The 22,835-nt window shown below is 41.2% G+C and overlaps 1 protein-coding gene across 3 annotated transcripts in view; it reads left to right on the forward strand.

Moving 5' to 3' along the window:
• FAS (Fas cell surface death receptor) overlaps positions 1-17,873 on the forward strand; it is a 58,710-nt gene extending 40,837 nt beyond the window's left edge. For 2 of the 3 annotated variants that reach the window (XR_011559165.1, XM_070752319.1), the window contains 4 exons: positions 10,254-10,318; positions 13,085-13,109; positions 15,042-15,342; positions 15,572-17,873. Coding sequence is in view for 2 of the 3 variants with exons in the window: in XM_070752319.1 (XP_070608420.1) it covers positions 10,254-10,318; positions 13,085-13,109; positions 15,042-15,337 (386 nt within the window). In the remaining variant the exon portion in view is untranslated. Of the gene's footprint in view, positions 1-3,596; positions 3,669-10,253; positions 10,319-13,084; positions 13,110-15,041; positions 15,343-15,571 lie in introns of all 3 variants that reach the window. The other variant, XM_070752318.1, reaches the window with a different exon arrangement.
• Positions 17,874-22,835: the final 4,962 nt, after the last annotated feature.

Consider the following 22,835-nt stretch of genomic DNA (forward strand, 5'->3'; position numbering starts at 1 on the left):
AGAGAGCAGGTTCACCAGTTTGTCTTATATGCAATGATAAAATTGCATCCATGAAGCGGTCAAATATAAAGCGCCACTTTGACACACGCCATGCTTCATTTGCATCGAAATATCCTGCAGGGGACAGCAGGAAGAAAGCCTGTCAAGAGTTGCTGTGCAAAGTGCAAGCTAGTCAGCAGCAACTTCGAGTTTGGACCCAACAAGGTGACTTAAATTCGGCTAGCTTTGTTGGTGCTTTGGCAATTGTCAGAAACGGAAAACCATTCACAGATGGGGAGTATGCCAAAACATTTATGCTTGATGTTGCCAATGAACTTTTTGATGATTTTCCGGATAAAGCCAAGATTATCAAACGGATAAAAGACATGCCTCTGTCAGCAAGAACAGTTCATGACCGTGCCATCATGATGGCAAATCAGATTGAGGCATCCCAAGTGAAGGACATAAATACAGCTCTGTTCTTTTCTCTTGCTTTGGATGAATCAACTGACGTAAGCCATATATCTCAGTTCAGCATCATTGCAAGGTATGCTGTCGGTGACAAGTTACATGAGGAAAGTCTTGCTGTTTTGCCTCTGAAAGGGACAACAAGAGGGGATGATTTGTTCAAGTCATTCACTGAGTTCACTAAAGAAAAAAATCTACCAATGCATAAACTTATTTCAGTGTGTACTGATGGTGCTCCATGCATGGTAGGAAAAAACAAAGGATTTGTAGCGCTTCTTCGTGAACATGAAAAAAGACCTATCCTTGGTATTCACTGCATCCTACATCAGGAGGCACTTTGTGCTCAGATGTTTGGTGAGCAGCTTGGTGAGGTGATGTCACTTGTTATTCAGGTGGTCAACTTTATTGTTGCCCGTGCTTTAAATGATCGCCAGTTTAAAACACTCCTGGATGAAGTTGGGAATAATTATCCTGGTCTGCTTCTGCACAGCAACGTGCGCTGGCTGTCAAGAGGGAAGGTGCTCAGCCGTTTCGCAGCTTGTCTGAGTGAAATACGAACTTTTCTTGAAATGAAAAACGTTGACCATCCTGAGTTGTCCAACACTGAGTGGCTCCTGAAGTTCTTCTATCTTGTAGATATGACTGAACATCTGAACCAGCTCAATGTGAAAATGCAAGGCGTTGGTAATACAGTTTTATCGCTTCAACAAGCTGTGTTTGCATTTGAAAATAAGCTGGAACTGTTTATCGCAGACATTGAAACAGGTCGTTTAATACACTTTGAAAAACTGGGAGAGTTTAAAGATGCATGCACAGCAAATGACCCTGCACAACATCTTGATATTCAGCAGCTAGCAGGCTTTACATCCAATCTCCTGCAATCATTCAAAGCGCGCTTTGGAGAATTTCGTGAGCACACTCGTCTTTTTAAGTTCATCACTCATCCACATGAGTGTGCACTGGACAGCACTGACCTGAGTTATATCCCTGGTGTCTCCATCAGAGATTTTGAGCTACAAGCTGCTGACCTGAAGGCTTCAGACATGTGGGTGAATAAGTTTAAATCACTTAATGAAGATTTGGAAAAACTTGCACGACAGCAAGCAGAGTTGGCAAGCAAACACAAGTGGAGAGAAATGAAACAACTCCAACATGCAGACCAGCTGATTGTCAAAACTTGGAATGCACTTCCTGTCACATACCAAACACTGCAGCGTGTGGGTATTGCTGTACTGACAATGTTTGGCTCTACCTATGCATGCGAGCAGTCTTTCTCACATCTAAAGCACATCAAGACTAACATACGTTCACGTTTAACGGATGGAAGTCTCAACGCCTGCATGAAGCTAAACCTCACCACGTATGAACCAGATTACAAAGCCATCAGCAAATCCATTCAGTACCAGAAGTCACATTAATGGTAGGAAGTATTCTATTCATCGTTGGTTAGCAACAGCATTAAAACGTTATTATGTTATAAAAAAAAGAGTTCGGAGATTTGTTGTTCTTTAAAATTAAATACAAGTCAATGTGTGCACTTTATGTACAGTGAGACTATTTAATAAAGTTCAATTATTTATTACGCTGGGTGTGCCTGCTTGTATGTACCACTTTAAGTAGTAAATGCTTTAGTTCCCTATGGGTCTGAGCCTCTCTTTTTTGTTCATTTTCTGTAAGACCAACACTTTTAAAAGGGCCACTGACAGATACAATTGCTCCAGCGGTCACTTAGTACACAAAGGAGTGTTCCTCTCTGCTGCACTAAGCCACCGCTGGACCTAAACAATAATTCGCTGTAAAATAATAAAATAGATAATTGACATAACTTACAATGCATTGTGTGACATGTCCAACATTCCAGCTTCTTTCTTCTGCGAATGCCTCAAAGCTGGCATTCTCTCAACATCAGGTGGGAAGAATGCCAGCTTCCAGTCATGCGCAGGAAAAAGAAGAAGCCAGACTGCTGGACTGATGTCATGCATCGCAAGCTCACAATGTAAGTTATTTATTTAATTTTTTTACTGCTAATTACCATTGTTTCAGTCCAGTTGTGGCTTTATACAGCAGGGAGGAGCATTCCTTGCTGTACTAAGTGAACATTGGAGCGATTGATCTGTCAATGGCCCTTTAAACATATTGTACGGCTCTCGCGGAATTATATTTCAAAATATGTGGCGTTTACGGCTCTCTTAGCCAAAAAGGTTCCTGACCCCTGCTATAGAGCATCTACTATTATTATTATATGTCTATTCAGGACATAATTGGGATCAGCATGAAATTAGCAAACGGTAATGGTTTCAAACAATAGTATAAATGGGTAATTGCTTATACAGGTAGTCCTTGACTTACAACCTTGACAAGCGACTGTTCTGACTTACAGGAGCACTGAAAAAAGTGACTTATGACCAGTCCTCTCACTTACAACCACTCTCCCTGCCTTCTATAAAGCTCTGAAGATCCACCTCTGCCGGCAGGTTTGGGGCCATTAAAACTTTGATATCTTGCCCCGCCCAATCAATGCATGTAGGATGTATGACGTATGAATCTGTTTGTCTAATTTTTAACGGTAGGTTTTTTAGAATGTAATTTTATTTAGATTTCTAATATGTTGTAAGCCCTGAGTCTCAGGAGAAGGGTGGCATAGAAATAAATGAATGAATGAATGAATGAATGAATGAATGAATGAATGAATGAATGAATGAATACTGTGCTCACAGTCATGTGATCAAAATTTAGACCCTCGGCATCTGGCAGGCATTCCCAATGGTTGCATCCTCTTGGGTTCACATAATTACCGTTTGTGACTCTCCCAGATGGCTTCTGACAAGCAAAGTCAACAGAGAAAGCCAAATTTGCTTAACAAGAAGCATGACAACTTCAGTGCTTTTACTTAATGGTAGCAAAACATAAAACTGAGCACAACTCACTTGTGCTGAGCAACAGAAATTCTGGCCATAGTCAAGGCTACCTCTATTCTGTTTGGTTCTGTTTCAATCAAAGGAACATTTATACTTCTACCAGATGTGGTTTCTGTTTCCATTTTAGCACTGCATTTGTTGCTTTGTTTAACAGAATGTATTCAAAAAAAATGTGCAAATTGCCCCTTATGGATTGGAAAATGTGATGTTATTAAATATTCTTCTTCACAGACAAGTTGAAATGGCTTTGGTTAATTCTGCCTGTCGCAGTGAGTGCGGGAGTTATTTTATGGTGGCGTTATTGTAAGTTAATATCATTTTCCTTTAAAAACTGCAGTATAAACTTTGTTTTTTTAAAAAAGTCAAGTGTGCAGAGGAGCAGTTATCTCCCAAAGTTTTCATCCTACATTTACAATCCAGTATCCTCCTTCAACAATTTTGGAAGTCAAAGTTCCTCTTTGAGATAGAAAAAAATTCTCATCTTGGACAGCAAATTGAAGGGAATTGAAGAATATTGTCTGCTCACTTTATAGATTTAGATTAGATTTATTGGATTTATATGCCGCCCCTCTCCGAAAACTCGGGGCGGCTCACAACAATAATAAAAAACAGTACACAATAACAAATCCAATGCCCACCAATCTAATTACAATTTAAAATTAGTAATTTCATAAAACAATCCCAATATATATAAAAAACAGTCACACAGTCAATCAATCAACAAAACAGCATGGGCAAGGGGGGGTTGTTTTAGTTCCCCCATGCCTGACGGCAGAGGTGGGTCTTAAAGAGTTTACGAAAGGCAGAGAGGGTGGGGGCAATCCTAATCTCAGGGGGGAGCTGGTTCCAGAGGGTCAGGGCCCCCACAGAGAAGGCTCTTCCCCTGGGTCCCGCCAGACGACATTGTTTAGTCGACGGGACCCGAAGAAGGCCGACTCTGTGGGACCTAACCGGTCGCTGGGATTCGTGCGGCAGGAGGCGGTCCCGAAGACATAGTTCCCTCTAAGCTGAGCAGTGAGCAATGGCTCACTTAAAAATCATCATCAACTCAGAGTTTTTCAAACCTGCCCAGAAGCTGAGAGGGAAAGAGTGAGAGGGAAAGAGTGCCGCCCAGTCCCGAAGGGACTGCCGCTCAGACACTATACTTTTCCGCCCCCCCCCCCCCAAAAAAAATAGAGGGAACACTGCCCGAAGATATTCTGGTCCGGTGCCATGAAGGGCTTTATAGGTCATAACCAACACTTTGAATTGTGACTGGAAACTGATCGGCAACCAATGCAGACTGCGGAGTGTTGGAGTAATATGGGCATACTTAGAGAAGCCCATAATTGCTCTCGCAGCTGCATTCTGCACGATCTGAAGTTTCCGAACACTTTTCAAAGGTAGCCCCATGTAGAGAGTGTTACAGTAGTCGAGCCTCGAGGTGATAAGGGCATGAGTGATTGTGAGCAGTGACTCCCGGTCCAAATAGGGCCGCAGCTGGTGCACCAGGTGAACCTGGGCAAACGCCCCCCTCGCCACAGCTGAAAGGTGTTTCTCTAATGTGAGCTGTGGATCGAGGAGGATGCCCAAGTTGCGGACCCTCTCTGAGGGGGTCAATAATTCCCCCCCCCCCCCCGGGTGATGGACGGACAGATAGAATTGTCCTTGGGAGGCAAAACCCACAGCCACTCCGTCTTGTCTGGGTTGAGTTTGAGTTTGTTGACACCCATCCAGGCCCCAACAGCCTCCAGGCACCGGCACATCACTTCCACTGCTTCGTTGACTGGACATGGGGTGGAGATGTACAGCTGGGTATCATCGGCGTATTGATGATACCTCACTCCATGCCCTTGGATGATCTCACCCAGCGGTTTCATGTAGATATTAAATAGCAGGGGGGAGAGGACCGACCCCTGAGGCACCCCACAAGGGAGAAACCTCGGGGCTGACCTCTGACCCCCCACTAACACCGACTGCGACCGACCGGAGAGGTAGGAAGAGAACCACTGAAGAACAGTGCCTCCCACTCCCAACCCCTCCAGCTGGCGCAGAAGGATACCGTGGTCGATGGTATCGAAAGCCGCTGAGAGGTCAAGAAGCACCAGGACAGAGGACAGGCCCCTGTCCCGGGCCCGCCAGAGATCATCCATCAACTCGACCAAAGCAGTTTCCGTGCTGTAGCCGGCCTGAATCCAGACTGCTGAGGACCTAGATAATCGGCTTCCTCCAAGGACCACTGGAGTTGAAGTGCCACCACCTTCTCAACAACCTTCCCCATGAAGGGAAGGTTGGAGACTGGACGGTAGTTATTAAGCACGGCTGGGTCCAGGGAGGGCTTCTTGAGGAGGGGGCGCACAAGCGCCTCCTTATAAAGGGGCGGAAAGGACCCCCTCCCCAAGGAGGCGTTGACAATCTCCTGGACCCAGCTCTGTGTCATCCCTCGACTGGCCGAAACCAGCCAAGAGGGACACGGATCCAGTAAACAGGTGGTGGAACTCACAGCTCCAAAGGCCTTGTCCACTTCATCAGGCGTCACCAAGTCAAACTCCTCCCAGACAGATAGGCAAAGATGTTTAGCCCCAGTCACCTCGACTGACTCATTGTCAGTCGACTCTGTTTCACAATTGGAGTCGAGGTCCGCTCGGATCCGAGCAATTTTATCAGCGAAAAACGTGTTAAAATCCTCGGCACTACTCTGCAAGGGCTCCCCAACTCCCCTCTGATTAAGAAGGGAGCGGGTTACCCTAAACAGAGCGGCCGGGCGGGATTCCGCTGATGCAATCAAGGCAGCATGATATGCGCATCTTGCCGCCTTGAGCGCCACTTTGTAAGTCTTAATATGAGCTCTTACAAGTGTTCGATCGGATTCGGACTTACTCTTCGTCCATCGTTTCTCCAGACGTCTCTTCTGGCGCTTCAACACCCGGAGCTCCTCGTTGAACCATGGAGAGCTACGGGGTCTAGTGCCGCGGAGAGGTCGCAACGGCGCAATCAAGTCAAGAGCCTCCCCTGCAGCCTTGTTCCAGGCCTCAGCAAGAGACTCTGCCGAACTGTGGACGAGTGTATCTGGAATAACCCCAAGCGCCATCTGGAAACCTTCTGGATCCATCAGGCGTCTGGGGCGGAACCTCCTAATTGGTTCCGCCTCCCTGCGGGGAAGGATTGGAGCCAGGAAGTTAAGCTGCAGCAGGAAATGATCTGACGACGACAAAGGCAACACTTCTAAGCCCCTTAATCTCAGATCATTACTCAATTGCTCAGAGAGGAATATCATATCGGGTGCATGCCCACCCTCGTGAGTCGGACCCTGAACTACTTGAGTCAGGTCCATGGCTGTCATGGTGGCCATGAACTCCTGTGCCAGTCCAGAGGAACCGCCGAGCGACGGAAGATTGAAGTCCCCCAGGACGATAAGTCCGGGGAACTCCACCGCCAACGCGGCCACCTCCTCGAGTAGCACAGGCAGGGCTGTTGACACGTAGCTGGGAGGCAGGTACGTGAGTAACAAGCCCACCTGAACCCCTAAGTCCAACTTCACCAGGAGGGACTCGCAACCCGCAACCTCTGGAGCAATGAGCCTACGCAGGATGCGTTTCCTTATGAAATGCATCCAAAATGGGAAGATTTATCCTGGCAGCATTTGAACCATCTATCAGACCTGCCTGCACTTAATCCTCTAATTAGAAATGATCCTTGGCTCCATTTGTTGAAAAAGGTATAATTTTATTAGAAGTCAAGTATACTGTCAAAAAAATAAAGGGAACACTCAAATAACACATTGCAGATCTGAATGAATGAAATATTCTCATTGAATACTTTGTTCTGTACAAAGGTGAATGTGCACAACAGCATGTGAAATCGATTGTCAATCAGTGTTATTTCCTAGGTGGACAGTTTGATTTCACCGAAGTTTGATTTACTTGGAGTCATATTGTGTTGTTTAAGTGTTCCCTTTATTTTTTCAAGCAGTGTATATTGCAGTAATACCAGAATTGAGAATCGCATACCAAAATCTCTAAGTTCAACATTTCCCTCCCTTAACTGTCTCCCATTGCTGATACTCCTGTGACCAATCAGGTTCAAGCAAGAAGTTTTCAGAACAGTCACTTAAGTCAGTATGCAGCTGTCTTCTTCTCTCAGCCAGGTGACTTTGAAGCAGTGTCTCAAGGAGATACAGAAGGGGGTTTTTTATTTATTATTTGTCAAAACATATACGAGATAGCAGTTATTAGTATAAATATAAACATAAACAAAATAAATACAGATAAATGAGGACAGTAGGACAGGGATGGTAGCATGCTGGTGCACTTATGTACGCCCCTTACAAACCTCTTAGGAATGCAGTGAGGTCAACAGTAAACAGTCTAAGGTTAAAGTTTTTGGGTTTTAGGCAGTGATGGGCTACCGAAATTTTTACTACCACACTGTATGCATTTTGTTTCAACGTCTTTCAGTGTAAATTGGGTGCTCTGGGGTGGAGCTCCAAATTTTGCTACCGGAACTGCGTTCCTGACAGTTGCTGTAGGAGCCAATCACTGGGTTTAGGGAAGAAACCACAGAGTCAGGTAGTGCATTCCAAGTATTGATCACTCTTGCTGAAGTCGTACTATTTGCAGTCGAGTTTCAAGCAGTTTACATTGAGTTTGAATCTATTGTGTGCTCATGTATTGTTGTGGTTGAAGCTGAAGTATTCATTGACAGGAAGGACATTGTGGCAGATGATTTTATGAACTACATTTAGATCAGATTGAAGGCATCATAGCTCTAAGGTATCTAAGCCCAAAATTTCAAGTCTTGTGGAATAAGGTATTCTGTTGTGAAAAAAGGTAGAGGACTCTTCTTGTGAAATATTTCTGGACTCTCTCAATTGTATTAGTGTCCAATATGCAGCGCTGGTTCTAGTCAGGTGAGCTGTATTCTAGAATTGCTCTAGCAAATGTTTTATATGGTCTGGTTAGTAGTGTAATATTGCCAGAAAAGAAGCTATGCAAGATTAAATTAACAACTCTTAGTGCCTTTTTTGGCAATGTTATTACAATGGACTCTGGCACTTAGGTCATTCTTTGACGGAGTGAGGGTCGTCTGGAAAGGCCATGACCTCCAAGTTTGTATTTTGTGTTCTCATTCTTTTTACCACTGTGTAAGACAGAGCATTTGTTGGGTGAGATTAGAAGTTGCCACCAATTATCAGACCATTGTGATACATGGTATAGGTCTTTTTGAAGGGTAGAAGTGTTGTCAGTGGTGTTGAATAGTTTAACATAATCAGCAAAGAGAATGCAGTTGCTTATAATATGATCACAAAGATCGTTTATGTAAAGGATGAACAGTGTTGGTCCTAGAATATTGCCTTGAGGGATACCACTGTTGACAGGTGCAGGATATGATAGGGTACTCCCTATTTTAACTATTTGTTATCTGTTTGACAAGAACACAGTTATCCAATCATGAAGGGAACCAGAGATACCATAATATTTTAGTTTATGAAATAGTTTGTCATGTACTACTGAATCAAAGGCTTTACAAAAGTCTATGTAAATTGCATCTATTGATTTACCTTGATCGAGTTGTGTAGTCCGTATGTTTTTGCTGTGGTAGGAGTTGTAGGTTACAGGATATTTTTTTTTTCTGAAACCAAATTGTTTGTTGGAGAGTAAGTTGTTAGTTTCTAGGTGGAGCATAATGGATTGATTTATTATGATTGATTCCATGACTTTGCAGGTGATGCAACATAAAGAGTTTGGTCTGTAATTTTTAACGTTACTTAGATCTCCTTTTTTGAAGATCGATACTTTCTTCTGCTGATTTTTTTGAAGAAAGGTAGTTTTTCTTTCTCCCATCCATTCTCACCAGAGTTCATGGCAGACTGTCACTACCTGGTAGCAAAGTACACTAGCACGTATACTGTGGCAGCTGACACCATCTATTCAGTCTTCACTACATCTTAGTCTGTGTACAGCTTGGCATGCAGCTAAACCCACCTATCCTCCAATAAAACAGACCATGTGCATATATCTGAATAATTAATTGAAAGAACAGGATATGGTGAAACTGGAGAAAATAGGGATAAATACAATGAGAACCAAATACAAGAGAATTAGTATTGGGCTACTGCGGAACAAAACAAGTAATAAATGCAAGCAATCTAAATCTTACCAGCAATGCACTGTACATGGGATGTGGATTTGTCCTTAGATGACCACGTGCCACAGATTAAGATAGATTCTTCTTTGTGCTTCTGCTTTCTCCAAATGCTAAAGGTGCTGAGTTGGCTCCTCAGCATGCACTTGTTCTGAGAGTGTGAACTGATGGGTGGGGACAGCTTCAAACAATATACTTGGTATTTGTCTCTTTGGCCACTAGATGGGGCTAAAGGGCAACAACAACATATAAAGATTGTATGTTGGGGCATATTTGTCTTTCTGGCCACTAGATGGTGCTAGAGAGCAACAACAGTATATAAAGATCATATCAACATCAATATTTTCTTAAAGGCAAAAGTTGGGCCAGATAATTGTTGCTCCTATTCTACCAGCTCTCACGTTTGTATACCTTTATTGCCACAAGGCACACCAACCCGATGACATTAGACACAGACAACATTTCCAAAAATGGGTATTAACCACAAGCTCCTTGTCAAGCACTGGCAACTTACAATTTCCATGCCATACACACCATCTCACTTCTATGTTTGGGTGCCTCTCCCAATAATCTTTTAGAGCATCCTGCCATTTGGTGGCAAATTGAAGTAAATTAAAAGTAAGTTTAAGAACTCCAGTCATCACAAATTCCTGAAATTTTACATGAAATTACCGCCTTTCACACTTAGTGTAAGCACATTCCTAATATGCAATTTCTGGTTGTTTGAAGACTGTCTAGCAAATAATTCTTTGTGTTCCTTTGTAGATTCAAAGCACAGAACTGAAAGGAGGCAAAAGATTACAAATCAAAAGGGAACCTATGAATCATATGTGAGTCTCTTTTTTTTTTAAAGTAATCCAGAGAACGTAGAAGGGTGATAGAGAGTAACCTAAGGCATTGAACCAACAAGTACATACAAGCTTCTGTATAGCTCCTAATGATAGTAATGGTGTTTTTCCACTGCTAATGTTTCCTTGTGTTTCTTATCTGTAAATTACCCAGTGGTTTTGGGAGGGGGCTTCATTCAGGTGTCCTTTCTAATCCTTGAGGTAAGGTGTGAAACCCACTTGGTAGAGATGATCTTCTGTGTGGAGACATCTACTGGAGAGTCAAACAATAAAAATTGTGGCCATGACCATGTTCTCGAAGTCTGCTCCATAAAAATAATATGGGCCCCCACGGACACCCCAATACTCTTTTCTTTGTGACGAAAAGAATGGTTTCCGTCAGACATTGAGAAAATTTAGAACTACATATTGTACCCATCATTCTTGTATTTATTTATCTATCTTTTGGGGCACTGATTTTTTTAAAATGATCTTTATTTTTAAATGATCTTTATTTTATTCAATGATCTGACTTTTTAAGACCATTTTGTATTTTATTTCTCATTTACATATGTATTAGTACCCCTCATTCACTTACATGTAAGAGATTTGTGCATGCATAAAATAGAATGCCAGAAAACAAAACAGAGACGTTAACTTCAGACATTTTGTCTCTGCTGGGACAGTTCTGATTTAAAATTATTCCTGACTATAAACCGGTACTTGTTTCAATAAACTGTTCTAGTCCACTGTTCCTTGTAGGCTGCGCGCGTGAGCGTGCGCGCACCCCAAAATACCGCCCTGCGCGCCCTTTTCCATGGGCGCGCAGTCTCCATCTCCCTGCCAGCCCGCGGGGGGTGGGGGCGGGGAGGCACCGGCAGTAGAAGGCGCTGCCCCCGCCCGCCCGATCCGCTCCCTCTCCTCCCCTTCCGCCGAAAGAAACGCGCGGAAGCTGCCTACTTGAGCCTCGCGTTGCTCCACCCAGCTTCATCCTGCATATCACTCTCCGTTGTGTTTTCGGGGGGAGCGGCGGGAAAGCTGGGTTTGCTTTCCGTGAAAGCAGCGCGCCTTTTAAACACGCTGCTTTCCTGCACCTCTTTCCTGGGGGGGAGTGGCCTCCTCCCCCCCCCCCCCGCATCCAGGAAAGAGTTGCAAGAAAGCAGCGTGTTTAAAAGGCGCGCTGCTTTCACGGAAAGCAAACCCGGCTTTCCTGGCCAGCACAGGGCTTTCCTGCCACTCTCCCCCGAAAACACAACGGAGGTCCAGGATGACAAGCGAAGCGGGGTGGAGCAACGCGAGGCTCAAGTTGGTGGCAGAAGACCTTTGTTGTGTTTTCGGCTGGGGGGGGGCAGGAGGACCTTCCTGGCTTTCCCGGGCAGCTGGCTTGAACTTTGTGCTGGTCAGCAAAGCCAGAGACGTGGAGAGAAAGGAAAGAGAGGGAGGGAAACAGGAGAGGAAAGAAGGAGGGAGGGAAGGGAGAGAAAAGTGAACGAGAGGGAGAGACAAAGGGAGGAAGGAAGGAAGAGATAAATATAAAGGGAGAGAGGGAGAAAGAGAGGGAGGGGAAGAGGGGAAGGAAGGAAAAGAGAGAAAGAGAAAAAAGTGGAAGGAAGAGAGAAGGAAAGAAAGGGAGAAAGAGAGAGAGAGAAAAGATAGGAAAGAAGAGAGAGTGAGAGAGGGAAAGAAAAAGAAAGAGTGAGAGAGGAGAGAGGAAGGAAGAGTGAGAGAGAGTGAGAGAGAGGAAGAAAGCAAGAGAGAGAGAGGAGTGGAAGGAAGAGAGAGGGAGAGAGAAATGATAGAAAAAAAGGGGGGAAGAGAAATGAGAAAATGATTGAGGCAGAGAATGACAGGAAAGAGAGAGAAATAGAGAGAGAAGTGACTCTTGATTTAAAGCATATGGTAAAAGCACTTAAATAATAACAGAGGAAAAAAAACCCAGCCCTCACCTGTTTTTATTAATAGTTATGTTTTTGGATTTGCTGGTTGTTTTAGTTTTAATAGTAATAGAGTTTTGTTTTATTATTAATTTCTTTTAATAAAAAAGTAGGGATTTTATTTATTTATTTATTTATTTGTTTGTTTGTTTGTTTGTTTATTTGTTTGTTTGTTTGTACTTCTATGCCGCCCAGTCCCAAGGGGACTGCCGCTCAGACACTATACTTTTCCGCCCACCCCGAAAAAAAATTAGAGGGAACATTGTTCTGTAGAGATTCTTGTTGTTTATTTACTTTCCTCACCACAAATTGAAAATTAATTTGATTAAAAGGGGGATAAGTTAATGGTTGAGCATTATGGTCCAGGTCAATAAATACATGTGTAGAAACCCAATAAAATGGATGGGATTCTTATAATTGTTAAATGTTTTCAATTTCCTGTGAATTCACAGCCACCCCTTGTTTGATAATGTTTGATTACATCAGGACCCATTCCCTTTATTTTGCTGAAGAGTTCTTTAGATACGATATGAAACTTTACAGTTTGGGAACAAAATAGTATATTTTCCATATTACTAATAAAAAGTGGCATTTGCTTTACAGAATTTGCACTAAGAGTATTGGAAGTCAATTCTTTGTACTTCTTTCTTTCCTATTTTCCTTTATTTTTTTCCTTTTCTTTGATTTCTTCTTTCTTCTTCCTGACTTTCTATTACTTTGTGTTAGCTTTAATTTTCTGGTTTAAAAGTTTTAATAAAAATTAAACATTGAAAAAAAGAGGAAGCAAAGCATGGTGGTATGGGTATTATTCATTTTTTTAATTGTTTCCTTTTAGGAAGATAAGAAAATCGAATATCCAGGTACATAAAAAATTAAAACACAACCATTGCACTTTATGCTTGTATGTGCTTGCTTTTATACTTGGGCTGTATTGGATCATAGTAATAGCTCAGTTAATGGTATGTCATTCTCCCACTAATATTTGTTCTGCACTAGATGGCCTTTCATTAATCCAGAATGTAGTAATGAGGTTGTTCATCCTTCTTGCCTTGTCTAAAGATCTAGTAACGCTTTGCTGGATTTCATGAATCTCTTGATTTTTGCAACGCAAGTATGGTATTCTAGCTTGATAGAGGCAAATTACTCCACTATTGAATTGGTTTCCTTCTAAGTTTCTTTCTAAGTCCAATTCATACAAGGCTTGTAATGATCTTCTAATTTGTGACTTGAGATCAAATGCTCTCAAAGAAGACGTTCTAGAGAAGTGACTAGGAATTTCCAGAACAGATCTGCACAGAAACTCCTTTTCAATGTAACTTTCTTTATGCTTGTAACCTTGAATAATTTTATTTATACATATACATATAGGAATACTGTATCTAAGCCTTTGCTATAAATAGTCTGTTATTCAGTTGCTTCTGATTCCTCATTACTGATAAACATTATTTCAAGAATATTTCTGTCAGGAACTGCTACGAATTCTTGTAAGCTCATGCTTTGGCCATCAATGATAATATCTAGCTACTGTCTTTGGTTTCCTATTTTGTAAACTGCTATTGGATCTTCTCTAATTGTCTTTGCATTAGTTTTTTGCATCAAAATATTTAAACTTTTGTTTCATAGATTTATTAACCATTTCCTCCAGTATTAGCTTTAGTTGTTATTACTGTTGTTTGTCTTTTCTCATGGTCTACTTCACTGATGGCAAACCTATGACACGGGTGCCACAGGTGGCATGCAGAGCCCTATCTGCTGGCACACGAGCTGTTGCCCTAGCTCAGCTCCAATGTGCATGTGTGTGCTGGTCAGCTGATTTTTGGTTCACACAAAGGCTCTGGGAAGGCATTTTTGGCTTCCAGAGAGCCTCTGAAGGGGATGGGGGAGAGTGTTTTTACCCTATACCAGCTCCAGGGAAGCTTTTGGAGCCTGGGGAGGGCAAATCATGAGCCTACTGGACCTAACAGAAGTTGAGAAACAGGCCATTTACAACTTCCAGGGGGCCTTTGGGGGTGGGGAAGCTGTTTTCACCCTCCGCAGGCATTGAACTATGAATGTGGGCAGCCACGCATACACCATAGCATGCGCCCACGCTCTTTCAGCACCCGAGGGAAAAAAGGTTCGCCATCACTGGTCTAGTTTCAACAGCCACTACGTTACATCTATGAAAATCATGGCCTTAACAATACGTTCCTTTTCCTCTGCCCAAAAAGTGTTTGTTATAACAAACACTTTTGGGGCAGAGGAAAAGGAACGTATTGTTAAGGCCATGATTATTAAATTATTAAAAGTAATAATTAATATTAAAATCTCCACTGTATTTATACTCTGTGTACATTCTCTCTCTTTATGTTTATGTCTGTGTATGTGTGAGTGAGTGAGTGAGTGAGTGAGTGAGTGAGTGAGTGAGTGAGTGAGTAAAGGAGGGAGTGTACTAAATGTTAATAGAAAGAAAAATAAACTAATGGAGCAAATTTAACAAAAATGTAAATACCACAAGTAGTAAAAGAGAAAAAAAGATTTCTAACTTTTTGTATGTCTGCTAATTTGCAATATTTGTAGAAATTTAGAAACCCTCAGAAGCTAAACTGTAAGTGAATATATTGGCTATACTGCATTCTATGATTGGGAAGCTCATTATGTGTACACTGGTTCTTAGGGTGATGTTTTCACTTTTTCATTTTGATGTCTATGGATCACTCTTAAAATTGATTGTAGAAAATCTTGTTTACCCATTTATACATCATTATAACAATTGCATGCATTTTTCTTATTTTTCTTATTTTCCTTTGCAGATATTAACTTGAAGCCTTACATTCCTGCAATTATAAGTGTTATGGAAGTGAGACAAGTTAGAAGGCTTGTTCGGAAATTGGGTCTTTCTACAGTTCAGATCGATGGGATAGTCTATGAGAATTCGAACGATTCTTCTGAACAAAAAATAAAATTACTGGAATGTTGGCATGAAACACATGGGATAAAAGGTTCTTGTCAGACTTTAATCACCAGTCTGAGAGAACTTAAATTTGATGATGCAGCTGATAATATTGATCAAATAATTGAGGGAAAATGCAACCATCCAGAAGATTAAAAGAGGTAATCTTTAAAATGCTCATTAAAATGCAAGGCTCTTCATATAAAAATCACAATTGTTTTTAGTTTTTAAAACTTATTAAAATTTATATGCCATCCATTTCATAAGCTATTGCTGTTCTTATGTAGTAGGGCTGATTCAATAGATAATTCTTTTGGGAATGGATCTTACCTTCCCGTTTTTTCCCCCAGCCGTCTATCTAAAAAGAACAACTTTTGTTTTGTTTTCCAGATTTCACTATGCAATCAGATTGGAGTGTCTATGTTGACATGGCATACTTTGGCATGCGTAATATCAGTTACAGGCCTGGTTGGTATAGCAATGCTCTTGATAACTTCTGGATAAAACTTGATAAAAATCCTTCAATGATTACACTACGCTACCTCAGGAGTTCTTTGTCGATTGCAGTATCACTGCTTTACACGAACATAAGACATTATACAATTCATGAAGGACTCCTTCCAAGTGAAGTATGGCATGCAGTGTGTGGTCAAACAAAACAACCACCACAATTTTTTTTGTTGGTAATCATGTTTCAGCAGGTGGCAGCATCTGATTACAGAACCATGTCTGGGCTCAGAATCTATGTACAAAGATAGAAGATCAACCTCATTACTACATTCTGGATTAATGAAAGACCATCCAGTACAGAACAAATATTAGTGGTAGAATGACATACCAATAACTGAGCCATTACAGGGGTCTCCAACCTTGGCAACTTTAAGCCTGGCAGACTTCAACTCCCAGAATTTTCCAGCCATCTTTGAAGTCCACCAGGCTTAAAGCTACAACGGTTGGAGACCATGGTTCTCAATCTTTTGCCCCTTTAAATAACTTTTGTGGTCATGGACCATGGCCAGCTGCATGCGTATCGTGATAATAATAATAATAATTTATTGGATTTGTATGCTGCCCCTCTCCGTAGACTCGGGGCGGCTAACAACAATGATAAAAACAACATGTAACAATCCAATAATAAAACAACTAAAAACCCTTATTATAAAACCAAACATACAAACATACCATGCATAACTTGTAATGACCTAGGGGAAAGAAATATCTCAACTCCCCTATGCCTGGCGGTATAAGTGAGTCTTGAGTAGTTTACGAAAGACAGGGAGGGTGGGGGCAGTTCTAATCTCCGGGGGGAGTTGGTTCCAGAGGGCCGTGGCTGCCACAGAGAAGGCTCTTCCCCTGGGGCCCGCCAAATGACATTGTTTAGTTGACAGGACCCAGAGAAGGCCAACTCTGTGGGACCTTATCGGTCACTGGGATTCGTGCGGTAGCAGGCGATTCCGGAAGTAATCTGGTCCAATGCCATGTAGGGCTTTAAAGGTCATGACCAACACTTTGAATTGTGACCAGAAACTGATCAGCAGCCAATGCAAGCCACGGAGTGTTGAAGAAACATGGGCGAATCTTGGAAGCCCCACGATGCTCTCGCGGCTGCATTCTGCATCATGATGTTTTGCGTGTGAGAGTTTTTGTTACACTTGTGTGCGTGCACACGTCCCAAGCACAATTTTGCTTCTGCGCATGCGCAGAGGGACGGTTTTCCTTCTGCACATGCTCAGAGAGCCAAAAATCATGGAAACTTATTTTTAATGCACAGGGACCAGCAAAGACAGACAGGAATCATCGTGCCAGAATTGTGCAATCGGCGGGTCGCTACTGGAGCAGCTCACTGGACTGCACCGGTAGGAACCCACCGGTGCCATGAACCCCCAAAACTTAATATTCCTTATATTTTAGGTTAATATTTCTCTTTCACAAAATAAAAATGCCCTTGTTTACTCTCCCCTGCTTGTATTTCCCTTGTGCAGTGAACTACATGTCAGACTCATAGACCTGAAATAGATTCAGACCTGTGTGTTGTAATTTCTACCTGGAATTTCCCTAATGATTAAATGCTCTTAAAATACCCCCCACACACACACCAAAAAAATAAAGCTTTTATGTATGATTCACACCATCTGATACCACAGGGGCCATTTCAAGGTGGAAGAAATAGGTTTTCTATACTTAATAAACATTCACAAAGGGGAAAGTGTAAGAGTCACATAGAAATTGTCATGTACTAGTGATTCCTTATAAAACTGGAGTGAAGCTTCCAATGTGGCACTACAAAACTCAGTCTTCAATAGTCTTTTCCCCTATTGACCAAGGGTGGGGAATTATGGCCCCTTTATGACTTATTGTCCAGCTCCCAGAATTCAATGCTGGCTCAGGAATTCCGGGAGTTGAAGTCCACAAGTCATAAAGGGGCCATAGTTCCCCACCTCTGGTCCAGCCAAACAGGTGGAGGAAATGTTTACCAATCTTCAAGTAACAAAATACTAGGTGGGAGCCTTAAAAGTCAGGAAAAAAAATTCAAAGCAATTTTGATATGTTACAAATTGGAATGAAATACTGCTGAGACAAAAGTTATTTGTTAAGAAATAGAATTCAAATGTGCTGGTATAAAGTGGAATATATCTGACTTGGGGATTGTACTTGTGATAAAATCTTAGAATATATACTAAATTGCAGACCAGAGATCAATGTTCCCTCTAAATTTTTCAGTGTGGCCCGAAAAGTATAGTGCCTGAGTGGCAGTCCCTTTGGGACTGGGCGGCATAGAAGTCAAATAAATAAATAAATGCATGAATGAATGAATGAATGAATGAATGAATGAATGAATGAATAAATAAAATTTCATGCCTGAGCGCCTGATTTTTTTCCACAGATACCACCCAAGACAACTTATTGCGTAATTATTTGGGGCTCGGTGCTGGAGCAGAATAAGGTCCCTTCCCACTATGTTATTCTGTTATTTTATATTTCAATTAATATCATTATCCTCTTATAAATCCAGATAGGCCGTCATGCCTACTCCTTCTTCTTATACATTCTTCTTAAAAGAAACAAAAAACCCTTATACAACTTTTTCCTAATTAATAGGGAAAAAATTCTTCTTTTTTATTTAAAAAGAAATTAATAATAAAACAAAACAAAAATCTATTACTATTAAAACTAAAACAATCAGCAAAACCAAAAACAACTATTAATAAATCCATGCTTTAAAATCTTCATTTCTGAAATATTTATCATAGTATTATAGTAATCTAATAATACTATGAAAATCTATCTGAATACCAATGCATCAATTAATATATTTCCATATTTACTTTTCTATAATTTCATTCAATATTTCCAAGCTCAATTAATTTTCAGGCACTTAGCATTTACTATTATTAACGTTCATCAATCTTCTACATTTCCAAGTATATTTTAAATTCATAATGCAAAATCATAAAATCATACAGTACATATCATATCTTATTTATCCTATGTATCTTCCATTAATTTTACCTATGTAATTCTAAATAGTTCTAAAATTCTAATCCAATTTTACGAATTAATACATCCTAATATTAAACTATACCTAAATATATCTTTTACCAATATTCCATAGCCAATCCATATTTAATAATCAATAATCCCTCCTCAAATTTTTATCACTGTCTCATTTCTGGGTACCTCTCCTGGCTGTCTCTCCCTCTTTTCTCTCTCATTTATTTCTCATTTCTCCCTCTTCCTCCCTTTTTCTCTCATTCCTTCCCCCTCTCACTTTTCCTCTCTTTTTCCATCCCCGTCTCCTCCCCCCCCTTGTGTGTGTGTGTGTGTGTGTGTGTGTGTTTATACACACTCTTGAACCATTTCCAAAAACAGGTGAGGGCTGGGGGGTTTTCTTTCTTATTCTTTGGGTGCTTTTTATCATATGCTTTAAATCAATGGTCACTTCTCTCTCTCTTTTGTTTCTCTCTCTTTCCTCTCATTCTCTGCCTCAATCATTTTCTCTTTTCTCTTTTTTTCTCCTCTTTTTGCTTTCATTTCTCTCTCTCTCTCTCTTGCTTTCTTTCTCTCTCTTTCTCTCTCTTTCTCTCTCTTTCTCTCTCTCTCTTTCTCTCTCCCCCTCTTTCTCTCTCTCTTTCTCACTCTTTCTCTCTCTCTCTTTTTCTCACTTGGAAAAGGCCGTGCCATCCTTGGAATTTGCGTGCACCACAGTACGGTGTGCAGGTTAGAGGGAACATTGCCAGAAATCTTCAAACTTGGCAACTTTAAGACTTGTGGACTTCAATTCCCAGAATTCTCCAGGCAGCTAAGTCCACAAGTCTTAAAGTTTCCAAGTTTGAAGACCTCTGTCTCAGACTGATGTGGCTGGGGGAGGGGGTAATGCAATTCTGGACCATATCAACAGTAGTAAAGGTTCCAAATCTCAGGCTATAATTTCACTTTATTCTGTGTCAGTCAATGTTTATTTTGTGTCTTGCATTCATTTTTACCATGCTTTAAGAAGATTTCAAAGAAAAAATGAAACACGTTTAGAGAAAGGTCGTAAGAAGGAATGATTAGCAAAATGAAAGTCCTCTCATGAATTTCAGAGTTCTGCTCTGTTGGTTATAATAAAACTTGCTTGACTGTGAAGCCAGACTTGAGAATTGTTAAGACTTGAAAAATAAAAATGAAGAAACAGAGTTCGAACACATAAAAAATAATTACCCAGAACAAGGTTGAGGACTTCCTTTTTAAATGACCTAGTGCAGATAGTACTAGACAAAGAATGTAATAAAAAGATAAAGGTTCCCCTCACGCATATGTGCTAGTTGTTCTCGATTCTAGGGGTCAGTGCTCATCTCCATTTCAAAGGCAAAGAACCTGTGCTGACAGAAGATGTCTGCGCGGTCATTTGGATGGGCGCATGGAGCACTGTTATCTTCCCACCAAAGGTGGTACTTATTTTTACACTGCTAGGTTGGCAGAAGCTGGGAGAAGTAATGGGAGTTCACTCCATTATATGGTGTTAAGGATTCGAACCGCCAAACTGCTGACCTTTCTGGTCCACAACCTCAGCATCTTAGCTACTGAGCCACTGTGTCCCATCATCAGAATGTAATAAAGGTAAAATGTCACAGTGATCAGTCCTTATTTCCACAAGGAAGCATTTCTTAGAATAAAACAAAACATGCCCTGACACGTCATTTCTAAATAAGAAATATAGAAAGTCTTCAATGGAGAAAATGATTCACTAAGAAAAAAAATAAACCTGGAACTACTGTATGTTGCAACACACCAGCAATTCAACATTCCTTTAGGAGACCAAAAATGTTCTTGATGACAATGCAAAAATGAAAGAGCATTGAGAATTCCCCACCCCACCTCGCCTCACCCAGAGTCGAACTCAGACTCCACCCAGAGGGTTACAGATGCTGAAAAAAGGAAATGTCCATGAAGATTCTTCATCATCCATGCAGATTTACCTGGAAGTTGAGTCATGTCAACTGGACTACCAATACTTTCCTTTTTGCATTGAAATGTTTCGCTGTTTATCCAAGCAGCTTCTTCAGCCTGAGCCAGTATCAGGTTGCTACTGGTACAGATAAGCAATCATGGGATCCTCCCCCCACATGGGGGATGCCCTCTGGCCAATTGAAATGGCCCAGGAATGGCACAACGGACAGATTCCCACCAAAAATCGCCGATTTTTTTGCTTCTGACCATGTGTGGAAGCAAAAATCCCGATAAAAATAGCCGAACTCTCACGAGATTTGTTTGCTGCACATGTACAGAAGCTAAATCTAAAGTGGGGCATGGACATGTTGGGAGAGCATGTGCCCGCACCGGCCACTGAGGACCATCTGGGTAGTGTGGTATGTGACTGCCCAATACTGCAGATAAAGATGGCATACCAGTAGCAAAAATTGAACTGCACATGCAACTTCACTTTTGTTGTGGGTGTGCTCATGAGTCACAGTGCGCATACGCATGAAGCAAAAACTTGCAAGGGGGTGAGTGATTTCGGCAATTTTTTGCTTCTGTGCATGTGAGATTTTGCTTCTTGCACATGCACAGAAGCAAAAAAAAACCTGGGACACGCATGTGCGCCCTCAGCAGAACCAAAGCTGCTGGTAGTGATGGAATCGGGAATCCGCCCCTGGCCTGAGCAAGTCGGTCATAGAGACACGATACATGTCCTTCAGAATGGTTTCACCTCCTAAATGTTTCCTCCTAGGCGGGTTATCATGTCTGGTGAACTTGTGAACTGATCTTGATCTTACTGAAGCAAGAACAGCATAAAAAATGGGGGAGAGTTTGTGTCTGAGACCTTCACTTCTGTCGTTGAAAGGGCATAAATGGATGGTGTCTTTGCTGCTCTCTCAAACCACCTATCTTCTCTGCCCAAAATGTGCACATTATTGTCTTCTAAAAGGTGTCCTTTTTCTTTTAAATGGAGGTTCTGATGCTCTGGTGCAATTTCTCCTATGCAGGGTCATCACTGCAAGTAAAGGTGGCTGGGTTTCTCCAGTGTTGCTGCAACCACATTGCTCTTCCTCCCTCCCTCCCTCCCTCCCTCCCTTCCCTCCCTCCCTCCACCCATCCATCCATCCATCCTTACATTTTTGTATTTATTTGTTATTTATTTGTTATTATGAACAATAACACTTTTTTGTATCTGTCTGGGTTTTTGGAATTCACCCAAAGGCAAAGAAGAGGAGGTAACTGAGTTACTTTGTCTTTTTAAATCTGTCTTAATTATTATTGTTTGTGGATTTTGTTGTTTTTTAACTGAAAACTGCCCAAAACTGCTTAATAGTGAGATGGGTCATGTATAAATGTGATAAATGTGATAAATGTGATAGAAAAGGGCCTACCCCCCCCCTGCTGTGTGCAATTATTTCACTTTATATATAGATTAGCCTGTCAAATCAGAATTTTTGGACTATCCTGGGCATTGCCATACTAACTTGAACATTTCTGAACATAATGAAATGAAAAATGAAATTGATGTTCTGCTCCAAAGATTATATACTTGTGCTCCTCTGGGTCATATTTGACCCGGACTAGAAAAACGTTGCTTTTAACTACTGGAAGTAGGGTTTTTTTAAATACTTTTTTTGCTAGTATACTAATTTGAACATTCCTGATCACAAACAAATGAAAAATGAAATGAAAAAAAAAAAGGATTTTGCAGGCTAATCTATCTATAAATTGAAGAAATTGCACACAGCTGGGGGAGGGGGGTGGGCTTTTCTGAGCAAAATAAACAAATAAGTATTAATGTTTTCATTTTATTTTATATAATCTTTGGAACAGAACATCAACTTTTTCATTTCATTTTTCATTTCATTATGTTCAGAAATGTTCAAATTAGCAGGCAAAGGTCAAAGCTATTCAAAAAATTGAAAATTGGAAGCCTAATCTATAAATAAAGTGAAATAATTGCACAAAGCCGGGGGGGGGGGGGGAGAGACCCTTTTCAGAGCCAAGAAAATGCACCATTTTTTAAAATTTCATTTTTCATTTTATTATGGTCAGAAATGTATGCCAATTAGTATGCCAATGCCAGAGATGGTCAAAAAAGTCTGATTTTGCAGCTTAATCTAGATAAAAATGAACAAAATTGCACAAAAATTGGGAGGGCGTTCTTTTATGAGCAAAGTAAACAAATAAGCAT

This window comes from Erythrolamprus reginae, chromosome 5 (assembly GCF_031021105.1).
Source record: "Erythrolamprus reginae isolate rEryReg1 chromosome 5, rEryReg1.hap1, whole genome shotgun sequence".
Taxonomy (NCBI): domain Eukaryota; kingdom Metazoa; phylum Chordata; class Lepidosauria; order Squamata; family Dipsadidae; genus Erythrolamprus; species Erythrolamprus reginae.